Source organism: Schistocerca gregaria, chromosome 6 (assembly GCF_023897955.1).
Source record: "Schistocerca gregaria isolate iqSchGreg1 chromosome 6, iqSchGreg1.2, whole genome shotgun sequence".
In the NCBI taxonomy this organism is placed as follows: Eukaryota; Metazoa; Arthropoda; class Insecta; order Orthoptera; family Acrididae; genus Schistocerca; species Schistocerca gregaria.
Genome location: NC_064925.1, coordinates 276304203 through 276317721, shown reverse-complemented (window position 1 = coordinate 276317721; position 13519 = coordinate 276304203). Strand labels below are relative to the sequence as shown.

The window sequence follows — 13519 nt, the reverse complement described above, 5'->3', positions numbered from 1 at the left end:
AAAGGGTGTCAGTAGGAAAGAGACAAGTACTAAGCTATCAGGCATCATCCAACTGGGAACTAATTACACATTGTGTCCCACAAGGTCCTTTCTTAGGAGGGCCCTTTCCTTTTCTTGTGTATATCAATGACCTTTCATTAATAATATCAGAAGATTCCATGTTTGTTTTGTCTGCAGATGATACAAATATTGCATAAATAGCAAATCAGTTATACTATTTGAAATATCAGAAATCTGTATTTGCATTATGGATGTTGTCAGACATAAATGATGAAAACATAAAAGGCAGCAGCCTTTGCTTACTTTCATTGCATAAGGTCATAGGGGATCATTTTGTGGGGTAATTCATCTAGCCAAAGTAAAGTTTATTGAGTCCAGAAATGTGTGATATGAATTATTTGTGGTATGAACTCAAGAACTGCCCTCAGAAGCCTTTTTAAAGAACTGGAGATACTAACTATTGCTTCCCAATATATTTATTCCTGAATACAACTCATCATTCAAAATATATCTTGTTTTCAAACCAACACCTCACTTCATGAATCAGTACTAGAAATAAGAAAAATCTTTACAAAGATTGAAAATCATCTATTTTGACCCAGAAAGGTATCCATTGGTTAGGAACACACATTTTCAATAACTTGCCTGCAATGATAAAAACTTTAACCTACTAACAAAAAGTTTAAGAGGAGTCTGAAGGATTTGTTGGTGACCAACACTGTGTACTCCATTAATGAATTTATTAACTGAATCAACTGAACCAACTGATGTGTATATGCTACAATTAATTTCAAATAAAGTGAGTATTACATACAGACTGTCTTCTGTACAAATTCAGGGCAGTAATGTGATCAGCATAAATAAGTACTGCTAAATGATTTTTCTATTTGATGATACTTGTCTGCAATAGACTAAGAATTGTCATATGCCTTTCTATGCACTGAAATTTGTGCATTTTGTGAAAAGTTTGTTATTATGTTTTAAATGAAAATATTTTTAATATTTACTTACCCCACATCCACAAGGACCATTCCAGGGATCTGTGGAAGGTACATCATCATATATTTTTATCTTTGGAGATATTTTGTGCCCATTCTTTTTTTCTGACACGTCCTACGTCCTGGAAGATTTCCTCAATAAGGGTCTACTGAAATATAAAGTACCTAACATCACATTGCTTATAACACTTCCTTGGAGTATCTCCAAAGTTACTTTTACTTCTGAGGACATCTCTCCATTGTGAATGACATACTGCATACTGTTTACTAGAAGCTATTCATTCCAGTCATTCAGCTGCTCTGATATTCCGTATGCTCTTAATTTATTCATTAGGCCCCAGAGCAGAACTGTACTGAATGCCTTCCAGAAGTCAAGGAATATCGAATCAACCTAGGTGCAAGTATCTACTACTTTCTGGGTGTCATGGATGAACAGAGCGAGCTGAATTTCACATGATCATTGTTTTTCCAATATGTGTTGATTCCTACACAAGAGATTCTTGATCCCCAGAAATGTCATGATATGGGATCATGAAACATATTCCAAAATTCTACAAGAGCATAGTGTTAGAGATATGGGTACACAGTTTTGTGCATCTAGTTGAGAACGCTTCTTGGAAACGGTAATGAACTGCACTTTTTTCCAATCTCCAGAAACACTTTGCTTCTCCAGCAACCTACATCACTATGCTGTTAGAAGAAGAACAATTTCTTTCAAATACAGTACTCTATGTGGAATCATAATGTTATTCCATCAGGTCCAGTGTCCTTTCCTTTGTTTAGCAATTTTAGTTGCTTTTCTATCCCAAAATTTTCAAAGTATGCACTCCACAAAAAAAATTCATGGAATTCCAGTATTGATGGCTCCAATTATGCATGCATCAATGTATCTGATTCTCTATGCATGGAGTGTACAGGGGCACTAAGATGGTATTAATGAGATGCTGAAACTGGTTGTATAAATAAAATAACAACTCCCAAAAACATAAGGCTGTTTGACGATTTTTCTTTCATAAATATCTAACTAGCTGCTGTCCCATATCCATGAAGGATCAACAGATATTTTTTTCAATATTGTCATTTTGAAATCTTCCTCATTGAAATGGTTTTGGAAGAAGTTGTGTAGTATTTTAGTCTTCTCTTTGTCATCCCCTGTTTCAAAGCCATAATGGCAACAGAATGCCTGAACAGATAGCTTGGATCTGTTTACTGATTTAATACAACACCAAAACTTCTTAGGATTTTCTGTCAAGTTAGTAGAAATAATTTTACTTTTGAATATGTTGAACACTTCAAAATTCTCCTAATTTAAGTTTCATTCAGTTTTTGTTTGTCTAATGAAGTAGGGCATTGAGTCCTACCTTAAAAATTGCAGTGAAGCTCAGTCTCTTTTTGTAAGTAGCTTTATAACGCAGCTGCCAAATCAAAGCAGGTCTTTTCCATTTCTCTCAATTTTGGTGGAAGGTGTAAGACATATTGTACAGTAATGATGAACTTTTTTCATTCATCAACATATTTGATAATGGTAATGAACTTTTGAGGTTGACTGTTTAATAGATGATATGATAGTTTTACAGCTATTATCACAGTTCTACCACCAGCATTGAGCCTATCTTTGTGATATACATTCCAGTTGTAATTTAGAATTTCACTGCTATCAGTATTTTGCCTCAGCCAGATTTCTTTCCTTAGTACTATGTGGACATTTTTGCCATCTATATGTGGGAATGTATTTCAGACCTTTCCATTGATGCTCCTGCAGTTAACTAATGCTATGTTGACATTTTCTTTCTACAATCTGTCATGATGATTGCTACATTCTTTGATTAATGATGATAGTATTGTCACCTGTCTGAAAATAGAATGTATAGTATTGGGACTGTGGAAGGATTTCTCTATGTCTAAAAACCAACATGTGCATGCCACACATATTCTGTTACTCTAGTACCAACTTCCTGCACATAGTGCATGCCCCACCTAGTAATGCAGGCCCTGTAATTCTCTGTCAAATAGCAGAGATGAAGAAATCAAATCCAAAATTATAGTAAAACTGTCTGAGCCTCTGTTTAAGCCTTTCATTCAGATCCAAACTAAAGGATGTGATCATTTCTGGGAATGATACTGCAAAATGCCAGCTCTGCTTTCACCCTGCACATGAGGCTATCTGTCTTCACCAAAGCAAACAATTGCCTGTAGGAACCAAGGATGCCTCTGAATCCAGATATCAGGCACCATTCATGCTGACATGAGCCATGATTTGCAACCAGGTGCACCCAGCATTCTCAGTCACTGCCAGCAGAGCCTCCTCCACATCTCAAATGGTTCAAATGGCTCTGAGCACTATACGACTTAACTTCCGAGGTCATCAGTCACCTAGAACGTAGAACTAATTAAACCTAACTAACCTAAGGACATCACACACATCCACGCCCAAGGCAGGATTCGAACCTGCGACTGTAGCGGTCGCTCGGTTCCAGACTGTAGTGCCTAGAACTGCACGGCCACTCTGGCCGGCTCCACATATCAGATGTGACCCAAGCCCCCCCCCCCCCCCCCCTGCCGACACAAGCAAAGAGAATAGACATTAACCTTCCTTCCCAACTTATCTCATATTGCCCTAAGGGGCTCTGCCATCTGCGTAATGCTGGCGGTCCCAGTGACAAGCAATCAGGTCCTCTGCCCTTGTCTGGATCTTTCAGGAAGATCGGCCCCAGTCTCAATAGACAATGTGTCCTGTGCTTGTTCTGATGTATTTAATATCCCTTCCAATGCCTGATACTGATTGTAACACACAGGTGCTACAAGACCTGGTTGATGATTGTCACTAGGAACATCTGCAACTTATCATGTGGGCCAAACCACAAGCAGCAATGGCCCCAGGCAGGCAGCGATGACTCAGTCTACTACAGTTCGTTGCATGACTACTATCAATCACACCATTCTGCTTATTGGATTTCGTTCCTACCTTCTAAGAAGACTTTCTTGTCCTCATTCTTGGCATTCATTCACTATTCTGCTCTTAGTGAACTTGGTTTCATTGTGTATTGGTTATACGTCTGTATCAGGAGCAGGCAGAAAAGTGGCAAAGAGATCTTACCCTATCATGCTTTCAGCAGTACATTTCACATCCAGTGCCAATGTTATGGATTTCATGTTTTGGGAACTTCAACAGCTCCAAAAAGGAAAAACATCAGCAACAGCTGTCATTGCAACAGCAGCAGTACAAGGAATATTGTCAGAAACAGCAAGTAGCTGTCCTACAGCACATGTCTCAGCAGAAACAGCAACTTCTATTGATGGCCATGCCTATGCCCTCACTGCATTTTGCTGCTTTCAGTGAGTATTCAGAGAGCTATGTAGTTTACCTCCATCATTCTAACTTTAATGCTTCACTTATAACATTTCTGATTGACACAAAAGTGCATTGCTCTTGTCTCCTAGTAGCTGGTTACACAAAGTTGTGCAGAAATTTCTGCCATTCTTAGATCCTAGTGCTTTGTCTTTCAGTGATCTTTGTGCTCAGTTAGATGAATACTAGTCATGACATGCACCCTGTTTCAACTAGGTATAGTTTAATCAGTGTCATCAACAACAGGGACAGTCATATAAAGCATGGGCTGTGATTGTGTAGGTTCTTGTATGCATGCACAATTTTATGTGTCAGAACTGTAAAGTTTTGTATGTGAAATCAATGATTTAGGATGTGACTGGCACCTTGTCACTGATGTGGAGGTCACTGCCAAAGCTTTGCCCACATCTGCTCCTAGTATTGTTGAAGTGCTTAAAATTGCTAAATCTTTTGAGGTTGCTTCTAAGCCCAGCATACTTTAATAAATGTAACTCAAGTATCAACATAAGTTTGTTGTCATCATGAGAAGCAGGCAGTTGATGATTCCAACTCATCATTTTCTTTTTCTGTCTTTAAGCCTCACCCAAGTTCACAGACATCTGGATCACTAGTGTCTCATGAGAAACTTAAATGGGGCCACTGGCCTTTGTAGTCTGGTCCCTTCAACCCCCACAAACCAAACAAACAACCAGAGACATAAATATGTTAATCATTCTGCTCCCCCTCCTCCCCTCCACCCTCCCCCACCCAAGTGTCGCACCGCAAGATTTTTAAAACATTTCTCGGGTATGGAATTCTGTGGGGTTCACCCACTATCATTTGTACTTACGAAGGCTGTTCAAGTGGGACCCACATGGTTGCAGGACCACAGCATCATTTTACTGTATCATTTTACCAGTTTCAATCATTCAAAGGGCCACAACTATGATTTTCTGAAAAAACCGAATGGGAGCCTATGCATTTGTGGTGATTCTAGGTCCACTAAAAATACCCAGTCCAACATTATTCTTTATCCAATATCTTGTCTGAAACAACTGTTAAATAAATTTGCCAGGGGCACTAGTTTTGAAAGATAGATCTGAAGAAAACAGGTCTATAACTGCCACTCAATGACCCAATGCATCAGTTACTAGTCTTAAAAATGCCATTTGGCTTATAGAGGTGCAATTGCTTACTTTGGGTTGCTAGTGTATCTGCCATTTTTGAAAAGTACTTAGAACTATCAATTCAAGGTATTTTGCACTCTGTTAATTATTTGGATGGGATCATTGTTATGGTGTCAACACACATGGAATACCACAAGAAACATGAGTCCCTTTTCAAATGACACTGGGGAAAGAGCAGTTTCTGTGCCCCCAACAACAAATACTTTGGATACATTATTATTCACAAGGCTATCACACCACTGCATGAACATATCATTGCAATCACTGATTGCTGACCTCTGCTAACCTGAAGCAGTTGCAGTCATTCATGGATGTCATCCAAACTATGCCAACTTTCCTCCCTATGCGGCACAAATCGCACACCTCATGAATCAGATACACAAGAAGGATGTTAAATTTGTGTGGTTGACTGCCTGTCAGCAGGCTCTTCAGGGCCTTAACGACAGTCACAAGCTGGTGCCATCTGTGATGCAGTATACACTGGGCCTGCCATTGACACTTAAAATGGACACATCCCAGTGTGGAACTTCAGTGGTTTTACCCCATAAGTTGCCAGATGGTTCTGAATGGTCAATTGCCTTCACTTACAAAATGTTGGCCGTGGTGCAGCTCAAATATTTATAGATTGAAATGATGCTTTAGTGTATTTATATGGCCAGAATTCCCCATTTGACTGGTCACAAATCCTTAATTTCAGTGTTTGGGAATCTTTGTAGGCTGCCAGAAAAGATGGTGTAGTGTCTGCAGTGCTGGGAGTTGTTTTTAATCAGGTACAACTGTGAAAGCCATTTTTGCCCCACTGCCCAAAATGTCAACACAGAGCCCTGTCCTGCCCTCCTCGTGGTCTCAATGTAGAATTCAATTACCAGGAAACTTTTTTCCTTGTGCTAACAAGTGCATAAACCCTGATCAAATTCCTGCTGACCACACATGAGGTAGCCATGAGGCATCATCCCATGACCTGGTTGTGGGGAAAGTTTCATCTGTGTTGCAGAAGAAGAGGCCAGTGCACATTTATACCCAGGCCAACCTGGCCTTTCACAATTATTTTGCATTGTGTTACTGGCTTAGTGCCCCAAAGGGCTTCACATTGGCCATAGAGGACACTGACTGCTAGGTGGTAATAGCACACCTGCTCCAGTCCTGCTAACTCCAGTTTGATCTTGCTTCAAATTGAGAGATAATGTACATAAAGCCATTGGCCCAGTGGCATTTCTACATGCCTGGCATTAATGCCAACATTTAATGCATGTGCCACTGCTGTTGTGCCTGTTCCCTCAATCAGGTGCCCTTGTGTAATGTTTCTTGCTGTGACCTCATTCTGACCACCCGTTGGATTTATTTTGCTGGGCTGTTTCAAGCAGTTATGTGGCTGCTGGTGGTGGACATGCTTTCAAACTTCTCTCATTAGATACCATTGACTACCACCCATGCTACTATCTGTGTGCTTTCAAGGATGGGCACCATTGAGGGAATGCCATGCACCCTGGTGCTGAATAACAAGACCCAATTATGTCAATGCAGTTCCAACCTCCTGTTGCCGTAATAGCATTGAACACCTCATCATCACCACCCTTTCACCCTCCATCCATTGCAGATTATGAGTGGATGGTCAATGCATTCAAAATATAGATGTGGAAGACTACACAGACATCGTCTACCAAGGAAGCCCTATACAGCTTCCTCGCAACATCTCAACCCATCCCCATCAGCAGGGTCAGTCTGGTCAAAATCCCTGCTCGCATCGCACCCTGTTAGATCTGCATCCCATGAAGCATGCCAAGCCTGCATAACTGCCTACACAAATGACACATTCGTCTGGCTATGGACATTTGGCTAGCATCTGACATGATCTCAATAGGTCGTCTTCAGCCACAAGGAGGGGGGAGGGAGCGGGGGTGTTCAGTTGACATTATAATCAGGCACATCCATCTAACCTGCCACAGCAACCAGCTCTGGCTGTGACCACAGTTGCAATCAGCTACCCTGCGTTGCCCCCACCTCTGACTTCCAGGTCTGACTCCAAGTTCACCATCAGCCATGGCTCTTGCCCTTGCCCCACACCTCCCACACCTTGGCATGTCATCAGACCTCGCTGCCCGGCTTGCTAGAGGGGATCTCATTGTGGGAGAATGTGGAGACATACACTAAAGTTATGCAAAACTTAGAATAAGTGAGTATACACCAGTTGTCACAGTAAAATACATAGATATGGTTCACTTCTTCACTGAAGCGCAAGAAAATAGAAACTAAACTAAACCCTGTATATAAACAGAAACTCTTGGCACATCTGCTTGGTTCCCTTGCTCATGGACAACCATTCTACTAGACTTGGTGAAATGAAAATATTACCTTATTCATCTATCTACTCAGATTTTGTCATCAAAGAAGCTAGTTAGTTACTTGTCTGATGGATCAAATACACAATAAACATTACGATACAGAAATGTCAACAGTTGTTGTTGTTGTTGGTGGTGGTGTTTTGTGGTCTTCAGTCCAGAGACTGGTTTGATACAGCTCTCCATGCTACTATATCCTGTGCAAGCTTCCTTGTCTCCCAGTACCTCCTGCAATCTACATCCTTCTGAATCTGCTTAATGTATTCATCTCTTGGTCTCTCTCTATGATTTTTACCCTCCACACTGCCCTCCAATTCTAAATTGGTGCTCTCTTGATGCCTCAGAACATGTCGTACCAACCGATCCCTTCTTCTAGTCAAGTAGTGCCACAAATTTCTCTTCTCCCCAATTCTATTCAATACCTCCTCATTAGTTATGTGGTCTACCCATCTAATCTTCAGCATTCTTCTGTAGCACCACATTTTGAAAGCTTCTATTCTTTCCTTGTCTAAACTATTTCAACTATGTCTACAAAACAAACATAAAACAAATATATCTATTAAATAAATTTAAAATGAAAAAATGTTTATATGACAACATACTGGCCATTCACAGTTTCCATCCTTTGATGTTTGTAAGGCGTTGTTACGGAGAAACATCTTTAATCTACATTTGAAAACACTTCTGCTATCTGTCAGATATTTTATTACCATGAATAGATTATCAAGAAATTTTACAGCTGCATGTTTCACCCCTTTCTGTACCTAAGATAGATTTATTTAAAGGTACTGCAGATAAATTTTCCTTCGGATGTTTCACTTGTGAATATCTCTGTTGGATTGTTGGAATTTTCTAAGTGAATAAATATACTGTGAGATTTGGTTAATGTTCCCAGCTGCTTAAAGAGATGCATGTGTGTGAACCCCACTCATAATTTTAATTATTTTGCCTTGTGCAATGAATACTTCTGCCTGAGTGATCTATTACCTCAGAATATTACCCCATAAAATACCAGTGAATGAAAATATGAAAAATATGTTGAGTTACTTGCACATAGATCCCCAAAGTTGGCAATTCTACTTTTGTCAATAGTAGCTGAACTTAAATGTTTTAGCGAGTCTCCTGTATGGTTTTTCCAGTTCAAGTCTTCATCAACAGGCACACCTGAGAACTCAGAACTTTCTGCTCTATTTATTGTTTTTTATTGCTATACTTGGTTAATAGGAGGTGGGATGGTTTTGACAGTACAAAACTGGATGAGCAGCATTGTTTTGAAGCCCATTTGTTCAAAAGCAGTCAGTAACTTTCTCATTAACTATTTCCTGTGTTGTATTATATGCAGACAGAGTTAATTTTGCATCCTGATTCAAATAAGATCTCAAGTCATTACCATACAGTAAGAACAAAAGTGGGCTGCTGATCGAACCTTGATGGACTGCCATTGTAATTTCTCCCCATGCAGATGATGCGGTATCCCTCTTTGCATAACTCAAAGAATGTAGGGTAATTTTCTGCATTCTGTTTTGTAAATAAGAACTAAACCAGGCATGTGTTGAACTAAGTATTCCATTAGAACTTAGCTTCTCTATTAGAATATTATGACTGACACAATAAAATGACAACAATAAGTCACAGAAGATACAAGCTGGTGATATTTTATCACTTAAAGATTTTATTAAGTGCTCAGTAAATGTATTTATTAATAGATGACTCAGTAGGATGGCTCTTTATCCAAAGCGTAAATGGCTAAGTATTCCATTAATTCATAGGTGCGTGACAATCCTGGAGTATGTCACCTTCTCAAAAATTTTAAAAATTATGAAGGAATGGCACTGGGCACATCTCTGAAATCAACCTTCTTATAGAGAAATTTAAGTATGGCACATTTCAAATTGTCTGGGAAACATCCTGAATTACTGATGCATTTTGTAAGTGACTAAGAGTGTAACATTTTTAGGACAACATTTTAGTGTCATTTTTAAGCTGGCTATAATATCTTCAGTAGTGAACCTTATTGTTTCTGCACTGTATATGGAGCTAAGTCATGTGATTCACTAGCTTTGTGTCATGATCTGACAATCCATTTAGCACAGGGTAGGCCTGTACATCTTTAACTTCTTTCACATGCAGTGACATAGTCACAGATTAAAACAGAGCTCCAGAAAGTGAAAAATATTTTTTTATTTTATTTCTGTTAATTTCTGTTAACTTTTGGTCCTTAGACTATCAGTTTTGGTCAGTAATAACCATCTTCAGATCTGCAGCAAAATCTGGCAATGAAATACAACTAGTAGATTGTTTATGTCTTAAAACAATAAAATATGTCATAAGGAAAAGTGTTATTTTCATGGATGTGGAAACATTCATTTAAAATATGATGAGACATACCTGTTGTACAACATGTCATAATATAACAAACTCATAGTGGTGTTGTCACAAAATACACACAAAATCAGCTTATCATTGGCACACGTATTTAAAATATGGTTTAAACTAGACCACAGTAGTGGCAGAATAATACTGTTAATAGTGTTACTGTTCATAACAAACTGGAGTACACTATCTACAATGTATTTTTGTGTTGTAAGCTCGTTAGCTGGTGCTACTGTAAACCGACACATATTTGTCAATTATAAGATTGTATAGAATATATTAAAATGATAAATACAACAGATAAAGTCTATAGTGAACTTACCTAGTATATAAGTTGTTACATTGATAAAATATAACAAATTAAAAATAGGAGTGAAGTTAAATTAAAAATTGTTAAAATGTGGCAATGCGATTCTGAGATTCTCCTGTGGTCATTTTAGATAAAAATAATGACATATCCAAGAACAAGCTTGTGGAGCTTATAAGGTAACATACAGCTGATAAAATATCTGGGAAGGAAGGAAGTGAAATGGATGAAAACAAAAGATTAAAGTAAGTAATCAGTACCTTCTGTTGGTGAAGCCACCAGAATGCAGCATAGGTGAGGAGTTCCAAGACAAGCACAGTAAACTAATAGTTGTATTTCTTTTCTCATGCAGATCTGAAGATGGGCACTGATATCCAAAACTGGTAATCTGATGGCCAAAAGTTTTGCGACCATTGACAGAAATAAAAGAAATTTATTCTTAAACGTCTGTTTTTTGTCTGAATATTTCTATAAGGATACTACTATTTTGAGCAATCTGGTAGGGAACTAAATTATTAGTGATTAACAGCATCTCTAGATCCTTCAAGAAATTTACATTAAAATCACCTCAAATTAATGCTCTCTTCCTTCTGCCTGACTGTAAACATAACAATTCATCAGAATTTTTCATGAAAGTTTCCCAACTACCTAACAGTCACAAAAAGCTGTTGAGATCAGAATGTCTAAGAACTTTAAATGAGACAACAGCTATTCCTTTAGCGGTGCATGGAAATTGGTGCAAAATGTTGAAAGGCTACAGCGATATAAACTGAGTTATCTATGCTTTAAGAAAATTAATGTTGCTACGAATTGTCTTCTGTCACAGACATTGACATAATCTATCTTCAGTAGCATATGAAACTTCTGCAACATTGTGACATCTTCATGACATAATTATGTCAACTACATGTGAAGGCGCCACATGGTTTATTACTACATCAGTTTTCTCCTGATGGTATAGACAGAAGAAGTCACAGAAAATTAGAGTATACAAACAAATAAAGGCTATAAGAACACAGCTAAAAATTGTGTTCTCATATTCTGCAGAGATATTAGACAATATGTTGCATTATGTCAGTATAATAATGGAGGGTTGAGTTCCTTGTGATCATACACATGTTAACTGAGCAGTGATTCCAAAACATCTCTTAATGTCTGTGTTATAATTTCTGCCTATCCATGTGTGATAGTTGCACTTGTTGCTGCTCATGCGTAAATTTTGGTTCTCTTACTGGTGATGATAACAAAAGCTGTGCTCATGCAACATTCTGGTTTGTGTGTGAAACACTCATTTTACTTATTTATTAAGATGCACTCATTTGACTGAAAAATGTTCTCCAGCTTATTTTCATTTTGGTGGCCCTGAAATTCCTGTGTAGGAAGGGCACTTGAAAGACAGTTGTTATGGTGTATTATTCATTCAGGGAACCATCATCAGTATACTCAAATAGAATCTCTCACATTTCCATTGTAATGATGATAAACATTCACCATGCCAGCCTACTCTAAATGGCATGACAGGGCTTGGCATGGTGTCAAGTTATGCATAAATACTACACCAGTGAACTGCTACAATGTTGTAGCTCAGTACTCAACACACTATTCCTTTGAGCTAGCTGTATTCCCATCACCGAGCAAGTAAGTTACATATTCAAGAGGACCAAATGACAAGTTGCGTAAGTTTGAAATAACTTTCTCTGAAGGAAGTCTTTTGGCCAAAACCTTAAATATTTAGCAGTCTTTTCTTGAAAATAAAATGTTTTCTTATATGCTCTTTCCTGTTTAGAATGTTAACATTCATTAACGCATACCCATATCCTGGAACACGATGTACTAAGGGAGTTGGAAGTAAAGGTCAAAGGTAGTGCTACAACTGAAACTTAATTTAGATTAAGAATACAAATTTAGCTGGCCAGTAAATACCAAATTCTCAAATTCATTATTTGAAGGTAAGTGTTCTTTCAGAATCAAGGACATAAGAAGTGAAAACTGTTCATTAGAAGGGTTATATGGCTAAGAAAGAAACTTATCAACCATATTGAATTTTGAGACAAAATCAAACGCTAGAAAGTCCAGGAAGGAATAATAACAATACATGCTGGACTGATTTCTACTCACCATATAGAGGAGGCGTTGAGTCACAGACAAGCACTGTGAAAAAGAGTGGTAAAATATTAAAGCTTTCTGACAAAGTCCTTCTGCAATACAAAACATGCAGACATTCACACAAGCACAACTCACATACACACACACATCGCAAGTGTCTCAGGCTGTTAGAGCCCACACTGGGCTGTAGTGCCATAGGACAGCGGTCCTGTGTGTGGCAATTATGCTTATGTGAATGTGTATATGTTTTCTACTGCATAAGAAAAACTTTGTCTGAAAGCTTAAATGTTTTAGTGTTCTTTTTCACTTTGCCTGTATGTGAGTCAGTAGCTATATGCTGAGAAGTAATCAATTCTTTTAATATTGTTGAATACTGAGGCACATACATGTAAATAAAATGATATATACCTGTTGTACAATTCTTATAAATCACAGTGATTGACTGCTATAAATCAGTTACTTCAAATACTGTTAGTGCACCCATGTATAAAATGTGAATATTCCACCTAGCCATATTCCATTTACCTATAAATTTTCTGTGGTACTGTAATGTTTGTTTTTTTGGTAGCTAGTAATATGTAGAAGAATTAATTTATGGTAAATAACATTTCTTTTGCAGTTGCAATTTAGTGGTGGTATCACAGTAGGCAGTGACAAAGACAGCTTGTGTCTAGGTTCTGCCAGTTTCCAAGATGATTACCTAACAGCTCTTGCTCAAAAGAAAAGGGTTCCTCAGTACCTCTCACCACTCTCAGACAGGTAGGACATATCATTTAATTAGTTTTGGTAAAAATCTATGCCAGAAAAGATAAGATTACTAGTATACAACATTTCATGTAACTTCGTTGATGGTACAAAGTTTGATCAGTACTTGAAAATCA

General features: G+C 38.1%; 1 protein-coding gene across 1 annotated transcript in view; it reads left to right on the top strand.

Moving 5' to 3' along the window:
• Positions 1–13519, top strand: part of LOC126278850 (uncharacterized) — a 445668-nt gene that overhangs the window by 315842 nt on the left and 116307 nt on the right. The window contains exon 26 of the mRNA XM_049979125.1: positions 13258–13397. Within this exon, the coding sequence (XP_049835082.1) occupies positions 13258–13397 (140 nt within the window). The remainder of the gene's footprint in view (positions 1–13257; positions 13398–13519) is intronic.